The sequence below is a fragment of the Anopheles merus genome, chromosome 3L, assembly GCF_017562075.2.
Source record: "Anopheles merus strain MAF chromosome 3L, AmerM5.1, whole genome shotgun sequence".
Lineage (NCBI taxonomy): Eukaryota > Metazoa > Arthropoda > Insecta > Diptera > Culicidae > Anopheles > Anopheles merus.
Window position 1 is genome coordinate 31,121,088 of NC_054085.1, and position 18,473 is coordinate 31,139,560.

General features: G+C 48.2%; 1 protein-coding gene across 7 annotated transcripts in view; it reads right to left on the reverse strand.

Moving 5' to 3' along the window:
• Window positions 1-18,473, reverse strand: part of LOC121599619 (A disintegrin and metalloproteinase with thrombospondin motifs 1) — a 98,207-nt gene that overhangs the window by 55,549 nt on the left and 24,185 nt on the right. For all 7 annotated transcript variants that reach the window (XR_006005703.1, XR_006005704.1, XR_006005706.1 and 4 more), the window contains exons 3-4: window positions 17,013-17,105; window positions 9,382-9,954 (exon numbers count right to left, since the gene is read on the reverse strand). Coding sequence is in view for 2 of the 7 variants with exons in the window: in XM_041927563.1 (XP_041783497.1) it covers window positions 9,382-9,954; window positions 17,013-17,084 (645 nt within the window). In the remaining 5 variants the exon portion in view is untranslated. The remainder of the gene's footprint in view (window positions 1-9,381; window positions 9,955-17,012; window positions 17,106-18,473) is intronic.

Here is an 18,473-nt window from a genome sequence, read left to right on the forward strand (position 1 = left end):
ACTCATCACAGCTCTTCCGGCTTTGCCGGAGCGGTATTGGATGGGAATGAGCAGAGTAGGCTACCGATATGGCTCCGGCGTGTATTTTTTTTGTTGTTTCCCGCACAGTCGGAAGACTTCCCTGCAAGCGCATGTTACCGCATCGTGAGAGTTTCCACCACGCGACCCAGCCTCAGCAGTAGTAGCACCACCACTACCAGGCTCTGTTGTGTAAAACAAAACCTCCTCAAATAGACTCGAGCGACTAATTTGTGTGAGCACGAACCGGAATAACAAGAAAGCTATAGTGAGAGAGAGAGAGATAAAAACTGTCAATCTTCACAACCTGTGTGTGTGTGTGTTTCTGGAAATGGGGTTTTAGTGTACCCAGCATTGTTTTGTCGCTCAGTTGGAGCTTTATCGCTTCTGATTTGTGGTTATGGAACGATTTAGCACACGCGCGCTGTGACACTTTAATAGTACGGTAGTAATAGGTACGGGCCACGAAAGCCTGATAATACAGTTCACCACTTGCAGATGCTTATCTTGCACCATTACAGATACTTATCGTGCGTGACACATTAACACATTCTTATCAGCCGCTGGCTGATCAACTGCTGCGTAGTGTCATTCTAAGGTGCGATTATTAAGCACCCAGGTACCTAAAATTAGTGTCCAGTTCAATTTCCATAACATATTGTTGCATGTCCTGTTGACATTACTGCCAAAGGAATGTAGCTAGTGTGTTTTTACACCATCGCTTACCACCTGTCAACAGCTGTTCCAGATTAACCGCCCTATCTACCACCGTACACGGTCAGGTGGGTTGGGGGTATCTGTAATTAACCACCGTATTACGTGCTCGCAAGAACAAGGAAACCGAGCCACTGTATCACCTATATCACCGCAGCTGAGTTACTCGGCTCTGTCTCTGGCTCGAGAAGTGTGCCGCAGTCCATCGCCACCGATACGGCCGGAGGTGGTGCTTTCGTGTGGGCAGCAGCTATTGACATTGACCGGTGTTGGTGGTATGTGCCGGACCGGGTGGGATAATAGCATGTAGCACTAATTCCGTTTCAATGTCGGCCATTTTTAAGTAGCGCGTGTGTCACTTTGATGTTCTACGGAGGCACCACCGTGGTGTTGTGGGCTTTAAGCCTCCCCCCGCCGTAAGGCATCGTTCAATCGTTCTGCCCCGAAGCCTGAGATCTCGTATCTACAAGCCGCGCTGCTGTGCGTTATGTAACTCCAGTCAAACTGTAGAACCTCGGGCACTTCCCATTCTAATCGGTTCTGATTTCTACCCTGCGGACCGGACGAAAGAATGTTCAAATTGCTGTTGTTTGTTTCGCTCGTGGAATCCATCAATCATTACGTCTTGCGGGTGCTATTTTCAGTCCCTCGGGGCTCGAGCAGGCTATCCCTGGAAGGAAACATTATCTCGCAGCTTGAGACACAAAAGCATTTTTTGCATGGCACCCACGCGATATCTTGCCAGCGTGCAAGTCATTCGGAACTGGAATATCGGTACTGATCCGTGATCCTGCAGTACGTACATGATACATTATAGGATTATGGATTATCAGGTGACGGGAGATTGTGCTAGCAAATCTTGTAGCTACCACCCGCTTACTTGGGCTGTCCTCTAATCGTTACTATCGGAAGCGTTTGCCTTGGCCGAGAGAGAGAGAGAGAGTTACAAGGTAGACGCGTTGGTTAGCAAGCGTCCTTCAAGGTCTTTGGGATCTCCCAAGCACAATGTTGGCTTGCGTCTTGAGAGTGCCATTCTTTCTGTTCCAATATCCTTTGGCACCTGTTTTGAAGTGCTGATTCTTTCCGCTTCTCCCCCGCACACACACACACACACACACAGCCATCGAGCGGAACTCCCCGGCACTTGCGCAAAGGCACCAGCCCAAGCGATTGATTTATGAGCAATTCTATTCAATTCTCTGGCGAGCTTGGCCAACGTTTGAATGGGCAAGAAAAATGGCAAACCTGTTCTATCGGGCGTTTCCTAGCGCAATGGCAGGGTGGAAGCGGTGTACTTACTCACATTCTAGTGGCGTATTTCAAGTGCTAAGGTCACCGCAAACTCCAGCAAACTCCGAAGTCCAAGACCAGAGAATCAAGTCAAGAGCGTTGAGAAGCACAGCAGCGGACGGTGTGGTGTGTGGAGGCATTGGACATTGGATACCGGGCCGCAAGGACGTATGTGGGAATCGTGCATTATTTATGGATGCACGCACGGTTTGGACCGCCCCATCGAGCTGCCATTAGGAATGCTGTCGCGCAGAACACGCTTAATGGACGACAAGATCCAGCCCGGGCTGGCCTGCTGCCACATTGACACCTTTCCACACCATCGGCTTCCACACCGGAACGTGGGGGATTCTAGCGCCCGCTGCCGGATCTACTGGTTGAAAATCGATTGCAAAAGCATTTTATTGTCACCCATAGTGCAGGGGGCCTCTGTTTAAACTCTTTTCTTTTGTGTAGGCCCCATTGGGACATACAATGTGTTGTGGCACTCGACAAAGGTCTGCTGGGGCGGGTAGGCGCTGCCGTCATAAGTACACTCCGCGCAGAACCAAACGAAACGGAACCGATTTCGGAACACAACTCAATCATGCGTGAATGCGGTCCGACGATAGCTGAAGCCTTGGAATAGAGGAGAATGCTTCTGCAACCCTTCGAAACCCTGTGTTGCATGTCATTAGGCCACCGGCGGTAGCTCGACACAGACCGTTGAGTTGAGTATTTATTAACGGTCGAAGTACCGCCAACCAGGCAAGAGGTAATGTATGTTTTTGGCGCTTGCTAATAATGTTTGCTTGTATGTTGTTGTTGGCGCTTGCAAATGCCCTTTCGAGTGGGATTGGAAAGTTGTTCAAGTTGTCTCCGTAGGAAGCGAACCTTCACAGCGGGGCGATTGAAAATGTCTCATGTGTCGTTTATAGAGTACTGCTGGATGACAGTGTCCTATGCAAATTATGAATGACGTTAGTCATGGTCTATTTCCCCTTTTCAGAGGATCTTAAAATTGATTTAAATGCACCTTGGAGACCATTCAAGCGATGCTGCTTTGTGTAGTAGATCTTGAGCAGAAGTGTCCATACACTGGATCAGACATCATGTCCTAGGTTAACATTTCAAATGTTATTGTTGAAAGTTGAATGCAACCTTGCGGGAAATTAATCGCACTCATAAAACCGCCCCATATAATAGACAGCTTAACAACAGTCATCTCCAGACTGATGACAGCCCCCGACACCTGCCGTCCTAGCGGTCCAAAACTAATGTCCTCAAAACGGAATACAAGGCCGTCGATACCTCTGGCTAAATAATTTCGTCTTCAGCAAAGCTGGGAAAATATCATCGCCGTGTCGCGTGTGTCGCGTCAACGGAAGGTTACAATCCATCATTATGTGACACGGACACGCGTGCGCAGCGCAGAATCTCGCCCCTACTAACACGCCCGGGCCATTCATTTTCGTTAGCATCTTGACCACTGCCGCACTGTTTGAACTGAATTTGATTTGAGGTTTTTAATCTGCCGACATCCATCAAACGGTCTGTGCGGGCATCAGCCACGCACGAGTGACAATCGACGTCAGGCGAGCGAGGCGTCTTTAGGACCTTCTTCTCATCTGCTTCCAAGTCCTTGGCCAGACCAAATCATCTCGTTTCGGACTTCACTGCCTGATGAAGATTGATGTCGACGATGGGATTAACTAAAGCGAGAGTGAGAGAAACACACACACACACACACACACAGACAACCCGGAAAGAAAATTGACCGGCTCGAGGACGAACTTGATTTGCCAGTCCCCTCTGGGAATGCCAACCTTGCATCCGTGTCCGTTAAAAAAACCGGAATCGGGCGGCCTATCTCGTTCTTTTTCTTATGCCGTCCGCCTGAGTATGTGTCGAGCGGGGGAAAATTGGATCAACCATCTGCAACGGGGCGCGTGAGATGGTCGATTTACTTTTGCTTTCCGCGTCAACCATCGACGCTGACCAGATGCGACTACGCCGGCGCGATTACGAAAGCGAATGGTGCGCTGCGCGATTATGACATCGAGCCACGGAAGGTTTAGTGTTTCTGCTTTCTGATGAGTGTGTGTGTGTGTGTGTTTATGTATGGTTTTGTTGCTTCCTTTGCTTCCTTCTTCCGCCGGGTGCAGCAGCAGCCATATTTGGAGTGTCCGGCGTGGAATGTGTGTTTCCTCACGCTGGCTTACTGGCACATAACCACCAAGGGTGGCCCTTTTCCCAAGGTGTATCTTGTTTCGAGCAGCTCTATAAGCATTGGAAGGTACCCAAGTGTCCCATTGACATATTCCATGACAGGGAGTAGGAAACGTTACTCGCTGCATGACGGCGAGACATGTCTGTTTTTTTTTAGTTTTTGGTCTTCCCCCGACAACTTGGAGATCAATTGGAATTTGGGATTATGTCACACGTTGCAGGCTCTTAATTATGGAATACTGTACATGGACATGAGGTTTTTTAAAATATTTAATCATTAAGCAATACGGTGAGCGTCAATAGCGTTCCTTTTCTGTTGAAACCTACATTATAGACTGCTTTTTTCCCCCAAACATATCAGATGTCACCTTGAAGCATATAATCCGGACATACGGAAAACACGCGGAAATTAAAGATCATTATCTGCCCATTATTGAAGCTTCGGCGTTCGGTGACCAAACGCGGGCCTTAGCCAAGACCCAATCTCCAAGCTACGGCTTACGTAAGGGTCGGAAAAACGCCACCGATCGGAACCACCGAAGCTCTCCGCTTCCGCTCGGCCACACCGGCGATGGCACCATTTTTTCCCTCCATTTTCATTTCTCTTTTCAATTTCAACTGCCCCATAAAAATGGTGAGCCATAAAAACGTAACACGGCTCCGTCCGCGGCGTGCTCAATGGTTCGATCGGATGGAACGGTTTTTATGCGGCCAAACGATCCTCACTCGCGTTAGACGACGGCTGGAGGATGAATGCTTGCCCGCTGCGACATAATGCTGCCTTATTAACGAGCCCCCACTCCATAGAGCCCACTCTGGTGCGCGAAGAGTCTAAGTACAGGGAAAAGGCGAACCAGTCGCACGGCGGAAGTGTGTTACTATGGGCAGCAAAATAAATTGCTCCATGAAATGCGGACCAGGGAACGCGCGAACTCGGAAATCGGACGTGCAAAAGCCTGTCGGGTCGCGGCAGAAGAGAAGAGTGGTGCCCAGAAGCGGCACTTCATGTTCATGCTGCTTAAACAGCAAAACACGGTGTAGAGCTTAACGAGCAGCTTGCGACAGCAGCCGCAGTGTCCACGTCCAACATTGCTAGGAGCGCAAGCCAAACACTTGCCAATCTTTCCACCGAACCACCATCAACACCGTTTCAATCAGAGGCAAGTGCAAAATTTATGACAAATCTCCATCCCGCGTTCATCATCGCACTTGTCAAGATGGCGAAAACTGATAGCACGCTGGTGGCCGGCGGTCGTACGGTACAAATAAGGTTTGGTACCACCACTACCCCGCAGAGCGTGTCCACTTATTCACCAGGATCAGCGCCTGCGTAAGTGAATGTAATCGACCACACAAGACAAACGCACACCTTTTCGTGGTGTGTGTGCGATCGATTGTTTCCGGGGGAGGGGTGGGCTTTGCTTATAAATGTTTCATTACGGGGCCGCCAATTTGGTGGCCCACTGAGAGGCACGCTGTAAGTGATACCGAACTGCTGCTCCTTGTCTACTACAGCTACTGAGCCAAAGCGTTCCGAAATTGGTCACTCACTTGGTTGGCACTGGGTGGATTATTGTTTTCTCTTTGTTGCTTGGTTTTTTTTCTTTTGTTTTTTGGGAAGCTGGCGGCATTTCAACAGGAAATAGAAGTTGCTCGCGATCTCGATAATGGAGTTTAATTTCATAAGCTGTCCATTTATAGAGTTGTAGGTACAAATATAGAAAAATGCAATTTAAAAGCTCCATGTTTTATTTAATACATTAAATATATGGAGCGTGCCAAGTTGTTCTTTAAATAATCGATAAAGCTACAATCTTAATTTAATTTCAACTTAATTAGTTTTATAAGATAAAAATATCATATTAATGCCCTGCTTCTACTACTGTAACAAGAACATTCAGCTCTTCACAGCTTAAATTATTCCCTCACAGTCAGAGCACTCGTAAATCATGTCCCTAGCACTGGAAGTGATTTAATGACTCGCACGCCTGAGCTGTGTATTTAAGCATTTCAAACCACTCCTAATGTTATGCGAACTTTATAATAATCCTTCGCTGAGGTTTTAAAACAAAAAATCTATGATAATGAACTTCAGCATAGCTTCAATCTCTCCCCCAACCCATCGCTGACTCAACGCATTTATGTCAAACGAAGCTTTTGCCCATAATTTATTTGTTTATCATTCATTAAAAACACTAAATTGTTTTGAAGTTTCATCATCATCATTGCTGAATGGTTGCAGAGGAGCTTCTGCCAAGCGTAATCAGATCATAGTTTTGCGCCAGCTCCCATCCCAATGCATGGCAAAAGTGTGGAATTCTTAGTCACACGAGCACACACGCACATATAGAGGCTTTGTGCTCGCCTGGTCAAAGAAATAGAAAATTTGTGTTAAACCTTCCGCCCGGGGTAATAAATCTTATCGTGGTAAAATGCTACATCCTCGCCGGATTGAAATTCCTAGCCCAAAGAAGAAAAAAAAAAACGTCGTAATAAATATTGCGATGCCAAGACAGCAACAACAACAACAATTCTGGAACCCATCTGGGACGGTAGGCGAGCAAAGGTTCGAAATCTGCATTCATATGCGAGTTTCTTCATTTTTTCTGCTCATCCCACACAGCACGACGCACGTTTTTGGGGATATAAGCCGCGCAGGACTTCCGTGTGCATTAGTTTTAGTATGTTGCCCGCCATATTGTGCCTCCGTGTACCGCTCCCCCCCCCCCCTTCGCCCTGTGGCGATTGATATCACCGCGATAAGCCCGCCCCAGCCGAAGGCCATTACGGCCGTAAAACAAATATGTTTGGACGCAAGCCCAAACTCACACACACGCACACAAAAATACCGATTGGTCGGCACCTGGGGCGAGCGTGTCATCAATACGCCCTGCCCCGCGTGCGGTGATTCATTCGACAATTTTTGAACGAAAATCGATCAACCGCAAAGTAGCGGTTATTAGCATAAAAGCATATCCCGCAGCAAACACACACAGACGGCCGCCGTCCGCCGGTTCAAAAGGCTCAAGGTTTGTGGCGTTCAGACGCGAGCTGCCAGCAAGGGCTAGGCCCGAGCCGTGTGCACTGGCTACTACCGAAATGCGATGGTGCGAGTGATGGGCGAAATCAAAACATGTTATTTATGTCTTCCTGTCCCGTCGGCCCCAGAACAATGCGGCCCCAGGTTCTAACTGCTGTAAGGCAGCAGCCAAAAGGCGAGCATAAATCTTCCTCATACCGAACCAAGTGCCAGGTGAGGTTGAGGCCAATGTGAACTTATAACCACTTGGCATACCTTTCCTTCCAAGTAGGACAACCAATAGCCAATCGACACCTCGAATCTTGGGCAGCAAGGAGAAGCAAAAAAACGCAACCCGCGGCTATGACCATCGGAATGGTAACGTTAAATTCTACCCATTTATCTACCCAACGCTGCCCTTGCCGGCGACCCCTCACAGAACGAGCACGAGATGATTAGTAGATAAATTGGATCTTGGAGCGTGATACGGTCGCTCTCTACACCGACCGCACACAACCTTCTTTGCTGGCGAACCACCCACCGGGTGGCGCGGCGATCCATCACACCTGTGCACCAATCGACAACGGCATCACGGGACATGAGCCTAAAGGCACGATTAGGATCTCCCCGCGTGCAAGAACTGGCGTACACAGCCACAGCTACAAGAATTGGACCCGAGAATGTGTCCTCCCCGAACTTGGCAAGAGCTATTAGAGCGGCAGGTGTTGAAGGGTGCATGTTTGCTCCTAGAAACTAAGAGACCGTGTCCGCCGTATGTCACCTGCGTGTTTGTACATACTGAAGGGGGGGGGGGGGGGCTAGATGGGAACAGCTATTAGTACAACACCGCTGGTAAGTGTTTTGCCTTCTAAGGGAGCCATTGGAGGGGACAAAAAACAAATCCGGACTAGCATCGCCCACAAATGACTCCACTTCTGCACGATCGATCGGTGGCACCTTCTGCGGTCAGTTGCTTAATTAAGCTAAAGTCCCTGGGTCGCTTAAGAACTATCATTACACCCTGGTTGACCATCAGACAGCGGCGCAAACAAAAACAGAGCTCCAAACACGGTTGAAACAAAACATTCCAAAGGCCATCGGAGAACAAGTGATGCAAAAAAACTGCTTCCATTTACATTTCCACTGGTAACTATAACGTTGTTTACTTCTGCTTCGCAGCAAGCCCAATTCCCTGAACTCCGGATGGTGTGTGTGTGTGTGCCACCGTTCTTCGCGGACGCGATTTGGATGCACAATGTAGAGCAGCACGGTCCAGTTCGGCGGGCAGGTGAGTTGAATTATTTAAATTATAAATTAAATCAAACTCCCGCCCAAACCCCTCGGGGTCCCCGTGAGACAGCTAACTGTCAAAGTAGCGCGACTGCGGCGCAAAGGGGCTAAGGTTGATGTTTTGCATCTTGCGCACCCCGTGTGAAGCGGTCTCCGGCGTTCCGGCCAGCAAACGGGTCGATATTTAGAGCAAAGTCAGCTCGCCACTTGACGAACCGACCCGTTCACGACCTTCAATCTAATTACATACGCTAGACGGAACGTACATATCGCCAGTGTGTGTGTTTGTGCAATGCAATCGATCTTCAAGTGCGCAGGGTTGTCGGCTAGATACCAGCAACGGTCTGTTCGCATGCGCGAAGAATGCGCGCCAATCGGCAATCGCTGCATGTTGCTGCAATCCCCACGTGGACGGCTGCAGAAGCTGGTGCTGTTGCTACTGATACCTGCTGTCGAAATGTGCTTAATTAGTATGCACCGACCGCTAGACCAAACCAGCAACAGATTGTGGGAATGACGGCAAAACCTTTCCAGCCGCCCCCGCCCATGCTGGCGTAGATGTTGGCCGGAGAACAATTCGCTCGTATTTTGCTGCGAAACAATCCACGGCCGGAAATGGGGAGACGAAAAGGAAGAGGTATGTGGAGCGAGGGGGGATCTGCAAGAGATCTTCTCGATGGTGTTGCGTAGCACAATGAACTGGCGCTGGTTTGGTTGTGCAAGAACACTCTTCCACCAATCTTTTAAAGTGTTGATTGTTGTCGTTCTCAAGCGTCCGAAAGCACGAAACAATTCGTTTCGATATTACCTCACAAAGAACATGTGCATTTTGTTCGACCTACCTCATCGTGAATCTCCTCGTAGACCAGCCCCTGCGTCGAGTTCGGATCCGACCGGACGTTCCACATCCGCAGCGAGTGGGCACCGCCCCGCAGCAGGCCTTCCGTCTTGCGCAGCGTCAGGTTCACGTTCTCGCCGAACGCATCGAACGACACGCGGTGCTCGTTGAGGTCCGCTATGCTAACGCCACCCTGCTCCATCGGCTCCAGTGGTGTAGAATCGTCCACCGGCTGCTTCGGCGGCCCACTGCTCACCAGAGGGCCCGCCTCGAGCGGAACCTCCTGCTGCGGGAAGGGTTTCCGCTGCTGGCCGGCTGGTTTAACGCCCAGCTCGCTTACCTTCTCGGTGAAGCGCACCTTGCTGAGGTCCTTCTTGACATGGTGGTTGCCACCGGCCGTTAAACCGTTCGCTTTGGCCACCTGCGAGAAATCGATGCTCCGTCTCCGCCGGGAGCTCGCCAGCACCGGGCGGTTTGTGTGGTGCGTTAGCTGCACCAGCTCGTAGTGCGGGACGAGATCGACGTGATCAACGTGGAACACTTCCTGTAGCTGGGCAGAGGACATTTGCCGGTGTATCTGTGAAAGAGAGATAAAAAAAGCGGATTAGTAGAATGGCAAGTGTTTGCTAAGGCAGTGCTCTAGAATCTGTAATTTACGACAACTGATATAAGCATCTGTGAAAATTGAATAATGTTTCTCTTAAGCGAATATCCTTCAAGCTGGATGAGCGATTTGACAGTCCAAATTATTTGGGATGAATTTTTGGGTTACCTTTTTTAAAAAATATAGGTCAAAGTATGCCATGCATTGCCGTGGTTTCTTGCATACTTCATAGCAACACCTTCATTAGTTTTCCTAAACATGCATATCTCTCTAAGCTTGGACGATTCCTTGGAGATTCACCTTAGAGAGATTTCACTGTATGTAGTCAAATGAAATTTCTACATGGGCAGCAATTGGCAGGGAAAGCTCTCGCCTTCATGAGCAAGTAAATCCAGAAAAATACACTAGAAACACTCGTAATCCATTTCGATTAGTATCGATGCTTTTAATTTCTTGACCGATAATCAAAGTTAAAGAAATGCTCAATGTTTAGTGGTTTTGATCTTGATCGGGATAAAAAAAACACATCAGGAACACAATATATTTCTATATATTGTACAAGAATATTGCTCGTTACACGAAGTTTTAATCGTTAAGATAGGTTAAGATTTTAAACGTTGAGCGTGAATATTAAAATTGTGAAGGTTAAAAACATATTTGTTTGATATTGGTGTTTTTTTGTCAGCTGCCTACAAATGTTAACAAACAATGTTGTACGACAGATGCTAGAGCACTTCTAACGGGTTTCCTGTTGGTGCTTGTACACACCAACGCTCGAGCAGTGTATCAGTGCCTGCTACGATTTGATCTAGTTCAGAATATGACGTCTCAGTCTGACGTAAGCCAGCCCTCCGCCACCGTCCAGGTGGGATACACTCTTTACTTCAGAACCGCAGTACTAGCAGCAGAATCATTTATTTCTCGATTTGTTTCTCCAACTGCTCTGCCTCCTTTCAACCCGTTGTCATTCAGGTGGTCGCGCATGTACTTGCATAAATTATGCCGAACCAGATCGCTGATCCAGATCAACTTCTTATAGGAGGTGGGTTGTTTTAAACTGTGCTCTAAAAGAAAAATATTGTTATGCGATTTGACTCCCTGCATTCGGTTCGAGTTAATCGAGTGTTAATGGACCATTTGTTAGCCCCACGGCTGAGGGCGCGTATGGATCTAACAGTGCGCGCCACAGCAGCGTTGCCATCCCCTTGGGCAAACGGCGTGGCAAGCGTGGTTGGGCGCTACCACCTCTCCTCCCTGTGATTGATTCGAAGAGTTAGTACAATTGTTTTGCCAAATGCCCGGGGCCAGGCAAAGCACTGGCTATGCGTGTGTGAAGCGTTTTTCTATCTCTCTTCCTCCCTCTCAATACTCCATTACGGGCTACTACTACACTGTACGACCTTGCGCGTTGTCTATCGCAACCTCGCGGCACCTGATCGCGGTCTTGCGCGAGACGCATGTTGGCACGCAAATCGATAGAGATGGGGCAAAGACAAAAGCGGCCCGAGTGTTGTTTGAGAGAGAAAAACAACAACAATCTCGAACTGTTGCTTTGCAAGACGTGTGCCTTTGGGAGTCGCTCGAACCTGTTCATTCCAATTCCAACCCGACCTTTGTTTGGTGCCACAACACACATCTCCAGCTAGCCACACACACACACAATCGATACGGCTGCTAATCAAAGTGGACAAACGCTGAAGCGAATACCGCACACGCTCTCCGCCGCAGCAGCTATCCCGGAAGAGGCAACGTGCGACGAAACGCGCGCAAACAAATGGCGGATACGGCAGCATTCCCAGGCAAACCGGGAGCCGGCTGGCAGCTATTTGTCTTTATCAGCGTTGCGTGCACGTAACCTTCGGAATCCCATTACATCTCCACACCGGGGCGGGGTGCACTAATGCACGGCGGCAACACAGGCAAGCAAAGCGCAAAGCAAGTGCAACTGCTCCGGAATTCAGACCCTCTCCCGGCTGGTGGGCCCACCCAAGCAAGGAGGGGGGGGGGGGGAGGAAGAGTGCGAAAACGAAATGGTGTTATCGATGCAAATTTTGCACATTGCGCGCTTGCATCGTGCGGAACAAAACTTTTGCGAGCGCGCGCGCGCGCACACGCTCGCTCGTACGCAATGGCTGCGAAAAACAAAAACATCTTCCAATCCAGTGGTGGTGGTGGTGGTGGTGAGCCATCGAGGTCAATTAGCGAACCGGGGCTGACTGGCTGGCAGGCTGAGCCCGGGGGATTATGTAAACACGAGAAATGCGCGATTCACTGTTACGGAGCGCACCCGAAAGGAAATGAGTTCACGAGTGCCACGCTCATGGGTGGGAAAGCCAAGGGAGGGTGAGGTGGTGGTGGTGGTGGTGATGGGTTGTGGGAGGTGTATTCTGCTACTGATTTGTTGATTTTGCGCATTGCAGGTTGCTAGGCAGCCGAGACTGATACGATATTATGGATAACAAAACGAACGACTTCAATCACGAAACAAGACACGAACCCCAGAATCAGCTCTTTCAATTGTCGATATTGCTATGTTTGCATTGCTGTTTCACTTGATGATAATAAGTCGTTTCCATGCTTTTGAATTAGAAATAGTTTGTTGCTTGCTTGTAAACAGAAGTTGCAGTTTCTTATTTTGCATTCCAATGTTGTTACACTTTTACAAAGTCGGTTATAAAACACGGCTCAAACCGGTAGTTCGACAAGCTGATAAAGTGACCCAGTAGCTCGACGTGCAGCGTGACATAACTACAAACTGAACCACCCATTGGGTCATGATTATGCCCGGTACACGGCCATACAAAGGTGCAGGCGCACCACGTGTCGCAAAAACAATCCTTACATTAGAAGAGCGCAGCAAAAACCGAAAACACTTTGCACACATGTGCCCCCTTACCGCCAGCTAGTTAAAGGATAAATTAATCTTCTTCTTGCCGTGTGGGAGCAAAGCCCCGGGAGCGGTTCCGCACTGGGCCATGTAGTCGCATGCGTCAAGCGAATCTAATAACAGCACACAAATGGCAAGCGCCGGTGGCGTCCGCATAACGATGTCGATGTCGCACAAAAAGGGAGCTCATTAAATATGTCCACTAAGGTAAGAGCAGGTGCACAGATTGCCATGCCATTGCCTTGTCGGCTAAGTGACTATGGCTGTGACAGATTACGTGACGGTGGAATTTGGGTGAAAATAACAGCATTTGTTATCAAATTGCAAACAAATACGTCCAGTTGAAACATTCACAGAGATAAACAACAAAACTTTCAATACACTCTCAAGGTGCTCTAAAGCATCCAAAGACATGTGTTTATTTCTACACACAGCCAAGATGTCTTCTCGCAAGCAGCGAGCATATATTTATTCCAAAATGTCCCAAGCCGTCCGCGAAATCTCTCCCGGCACTACGCAGCCTTCGATTTGGTTGCGGCTCGGGCCGTAGTAACCTAGACCCAGACCTAGCCCGAGACTTGGCCCGCGACCGAACCCACCCAGACGTACCGGTTTTGCTGGATGTCCTTCTCGCCAGCTCACCAGGCTTGTTGCTATCCTTCAAGTGGATCTAAATTTGGGTACAATCTCCTGGCAAGTACCGCCGCGCGCATGTGCACACGTACTTGCGCGCAGTGCGCACACAAGAATAAAGCCGGACCGGGTTGCAATTGGGTAGCTTTCACGCCGTTCGCTATAAATAACTCAAAACGTCAATGCTTGTTCCACTTTTTTTATTAAATTAAAAGCTGGACAATTTATAGCCCAACCAATTGGCAACTAGCTTGTCTCCAAAATTTAGTTTTGGTATGTAAATCGATTTATGTTCTCCATCCAATATACTTCTGTTAACATCTTCTTTAGCTAATTTTCATTCAGTGCTGCTTTTTTCCACTCACCCCCTACGGGACGGGGGAAACATTCTCGGATAGCAGCCACTAATCAGACTTTGCGTCCCCGAAAATCTCCTCGATCGTCGGCTAATCCGACACGAAAATGTTTCATTTTGTCAGCCGGCATTATCCCCCCGCTAAATACGCCGTGCGATGACCGTGCGTCGTGACTGGCGCATCATCGTCACGCGTCTCACTGACGTAAGACTTCCGCCGCCGCCGCCGCCCCAGTGTGCCACTGCGGACTGTAGTAGCAATCAATTACTGCCGTCTCGGTGATGGCTGCCGTCCGACATAATCCGGTGACGTTTTGGGCTGAATGAAGGTGTGGCTCTGTGTGTGTGCCATGTTGATAACAACTGTGGCCCGTCCCCGTAGCCACCATGTGACAAATGTCGGCGAGCATTGTGTGACATCTTAATCCTGTGAGGCTCGAGGCTCCGATCTCCGATCTCCGATCCACACGCAGTGCCCCCTCGGCGGACCGATAACATCTACTCACACAGGGCTGTGGGCAGTGTACGGTAGCTTGGTAACACGAAACCTTCAACCACGGGTGAGGCAGAGCGTGCGGAGCACTGGGCGTATAATTGTGGGAAAAACGGAAAACCAATCAACCGTTTCGGTTGCAGGTCTGTGTTTAAGATTACTCAATCCGAAGCGCAGGCAAGTTGTAGAAGAAATAGAAAAAATGAATACACTTAGCTCCGCTGGTACAAAATCAAATCAAAAAGACTATCCCGAGGACTATCACCCATTGCAACAAAAAAGAAGAAAAAGGGGCTGGTATCGTGCCGCCCGTTGTCACCGAGCCCGTTGTATTTATCGTCGAAATAGAATCATTAATTGGCCACCGTTACGAGATGGATTACGGTGCTGCAGCACTATCGAGTGGGCCCGAGTCCGAATATGGTGGGTAAATTCACCCAACGGACCTCGCGCAAATATGTCCCAGCTAAAGCCTCGGCGCGTAGTGACGATGCGTAAAGGTAAAGGTTTTGGATTTTATCACGATCGTGGTGGTGGTTCATGTAACCGAGCGAAACGAATGAGGTGCAATTTGTTTGTTTGTTTACTTCGCTGTCTTTTTTTTTTGTTTCATTTCGCTACGCCATGTCACCATTTTTTGGGCATTAAATTATGCCTGGCCGGTGATAAGAAGGTAACAAATCGAGCTGAAATGAATGAAAAGACTTCCTTAAATGGAACCAAGAGAGTGAGAGAGCGAGAGAAAAAACCCATTACCATGGCTGTCTGCGACGGTTTTTACTGCTTGTTCCACTTTCATCCGGCCGAAAACGGGAATTGAATTTCAGTGCTGTTGTTACTTTTGGTTTTCAATTACTTTCGTCTGAGTGACTAGGTCAAATCAGCGCAAAAAAAAAGCGAAATCATTCCCAATTTCTGCAAACGCCTTATGTAATGTTCATTTTGCTGAAAGGTGCGTTCGTGCGGAAGTCTGTTCCGTGTTCAATCGCTGCAGAGTTGGCAGTGTTTTTGCTACGTGCAGCGGTGATTACGTGGTTTAATTTGAATTTTAATACAATATTTTTGCACCTTGTTTAACCTTTTTTTTCTTCTTTTTTTAACTTTGTACTAAAACTACCCTCTTTGTTCGGGGCACATTCCTATGACTCAGCGCATAATTATGCGCCCGAAATAGTTTACAAGGCATCGCGCTGGCAAAGCGTGTGAATCTTCTTTCATCAATCTCACCGACATTAGCGTGTCTCTCGAGGCAACATTTGTCTTCTTATCATCTAGTAAACCTGCCCCTCTCTTTAAAAAAAACATGTTTCAAACCGTCTTTTAGTACTGCCAGCTTGAGTCGTCTATCAGACGTCTTCTCCAAACAAAACCAAAAAAAAACTTCTCCGATCGGATCCAATTTCAACCGTTTAAGCACAAACCCGTTCCGGTACTCCCAGGGCACACACAGTGCCCGGAAAGAGACGTCCCAACCTGTTGCCGCCGATAAACCACTCGGCATGTATAGATAGAGAAAAAAAACCCGTCCCCATGTATCGGTGTCGATGATAAAGGAAATAACAACAGCAACAAAAGAACCGTCCTGCCGATGACATTTGATCTTTTCGCCACCGCCGTCCGGGCTAACACACTACCAACAGCACTACACAAAGGCGCGGGAATGGTTCATCCCCCGTCGGGTTGCGTCGGGTTTTCGAATGGTTTTCGATGTAAGATAATACTTTATACCCGATGATGACAATTATCATAAAATTTAGCATTAGTAATATTGATCAGGCAAATCGCTTCCACACATGCTCGGCTGGACGGCTGGAGCAAATGGGGTATGTCTGGAGGGAAGTCAGAACGATTGGCGTCAAACAGCGTTGACAGCTGTCAGAAGAGTGGAGTGGGCCATCATACATGGCCTGCTGGATAAAACAATCCTTTCGAGGCGTGTTGGAATGAATTTGAACGGCAATTTTACAACTCCAGCCAAAGCTACAATGTTTAAAATCTTAAACTCAAAGCTCCCGTGTGAGCTCCTTTCGCACCCAAAACCACGAATCAAACGGTGGCGGTGGTGTTGGTGAAAAGCGTACAATTGAAATTGGTAGTTCGCTTCCGCTCGAGCGGATGTGAAAGGAAACACATTACGATCGACCAGCCCTTGCAGGTAGGAAGTGTGGCCCAACACGAACGAAAACGGCACGAACTTGCTGGAATCGTATGTAACAATGGAGCTCACTCGGTGACGTAGTAATGAAAACAAAACCTTTGCAATGCACCAACCCAACGCTGCAACATTTTTGCCCCATAACCTTCAGCTGGTTCTAGCGGAAGAGAGAGAGAGAGAAAAAACAACTACTGGAAAAATAGACACCACATTGTGGTTAGATTGAAAAGGGAGCCATTTTTTCTCAGTAGCTCCGTAGAAAACGTGGCGACCTTATGCGCCCGTCCCCTAAAAACACCCGACACTTCCTAAAGCGCCAAACTGTGTCACACGAGTTCCACGAGCTTTTCTTATAAACTAAGAACTTTATTGGTGTGGCTACAATTAGCACTTCCTCTTCCCCGTTCTTTGCATACCCAAACAGCCCCGAACCCTGTACGTGGAAACTAAACACGTACAGCTTTGTCTATCGTGACTAATGCTGACTACCCCGTCCGCGGATACTTACGTCTGGCATTGCGGCACTGTAGGTACATAGTAACGTCCATGACGCTGCAAGGTAAAGTCCAAGCCGCATCATTTTGTGACCTGGAACGGCGATCTGCAAGAAAAAAAAAAAGAAGGAAGGAAAAAATGAACAAATGTTAGCATTTTTCGGGGACAAAAAGCAACTCTACGCCTGCGGGCTTCGAGTTATGAACATATTGCTGAACATTATGTAAACAGTTATAACTGTCGCTTCTAGAATGTCGCGAAATACACCAGAAACCAGCACCGATGCAGACACAAACCAGTGTGCGAACCAAGCAACGACACATTTTCGACTGTGTCTTTCTCTGCTCCTCGCTGTCTGTCTTTCAAGTCAACCGTCGATTCGTTCGTTCCGCTCCCGCAGCACATATATTAGCCGGCGGTCGAAAATGTTAATGAATGAAAATGGACAGACAGCACATTTAGTTCGCGAACGATTCTACATTTAACATTCAGATCGACCCGTTATGATAAGATCGGTGAAATATAGGTGTACATTTGTAAAGCGTGGAGGCAAATTTCAAACAAAAGTTGGGGCAATGAAAAGAACAACCCCCGCCCGAACAGGTTGCAAATCGTACATTCTAGAATTGGTGAGAGTCGACGCTCCAGTAAGTAATGATCGATTGTTGTGACAAGTTTTGCGAAAATTCTGCTTCTGTCAAGTTGATATTTCTGAGCTCCAGAAGTTCTCCCTCCAGCTGCTCCAGACGATGAGTCATCACCCGGTACAGGGACACCGGGATAGCATGCTGTTACATCGATCGATGTTGTTGCTGGAGCATAACCGGTTACTTTGGCTGCGTCGCCAAACCGAGAAGTTGTGTCTTTCGAAGTGAAATGGATGTCTCCGCTCGCCTCCGAAATTCAGAGTGAGCCTCAGCGAATTTCGGTGCCTCATCTTCAGACGGGATTTGAGCTCTTCTTAATCTTCTTTTTCGAGCAAAAGATCAGCATCATTAGAGAAGTTCTACACACACACACACACCTCCCGAGAACTATCACGCCACACAGCATCGCCGCTCCGAAAATAAACCAATACACGCAAGCGGTAGGAACCTATAAAGGAACCATAAAATTTTGCATATTCTCTTCCCAGTCGTCTGGGGGTTTGCCTCCACTCGCTTCCCACTCACGCACAGTTGATCGACCCGATGCTATTGATCCACGCAAGCGTCGGGCAGGCCGAGTACACCTGCTCAACGGGCTGCTGGTATCTCCCCGAATTTCCTGAACCGGTGGATCCTCCCAGAGATCCTCCAAAAAATCTGCAACAACTCCCGTCCCAGCTGTGAGCTGTTGCAGCGGACAAGGGAGAAACCCATTCCACCACTGAAGGGGACCATCACTGGACAACCATCAACAAACAGCAACGGAAGAAAAGAAACTTGTTTTAATTTATCCCTCCACTCAGAATTGTATATATGCAAACTGTCGT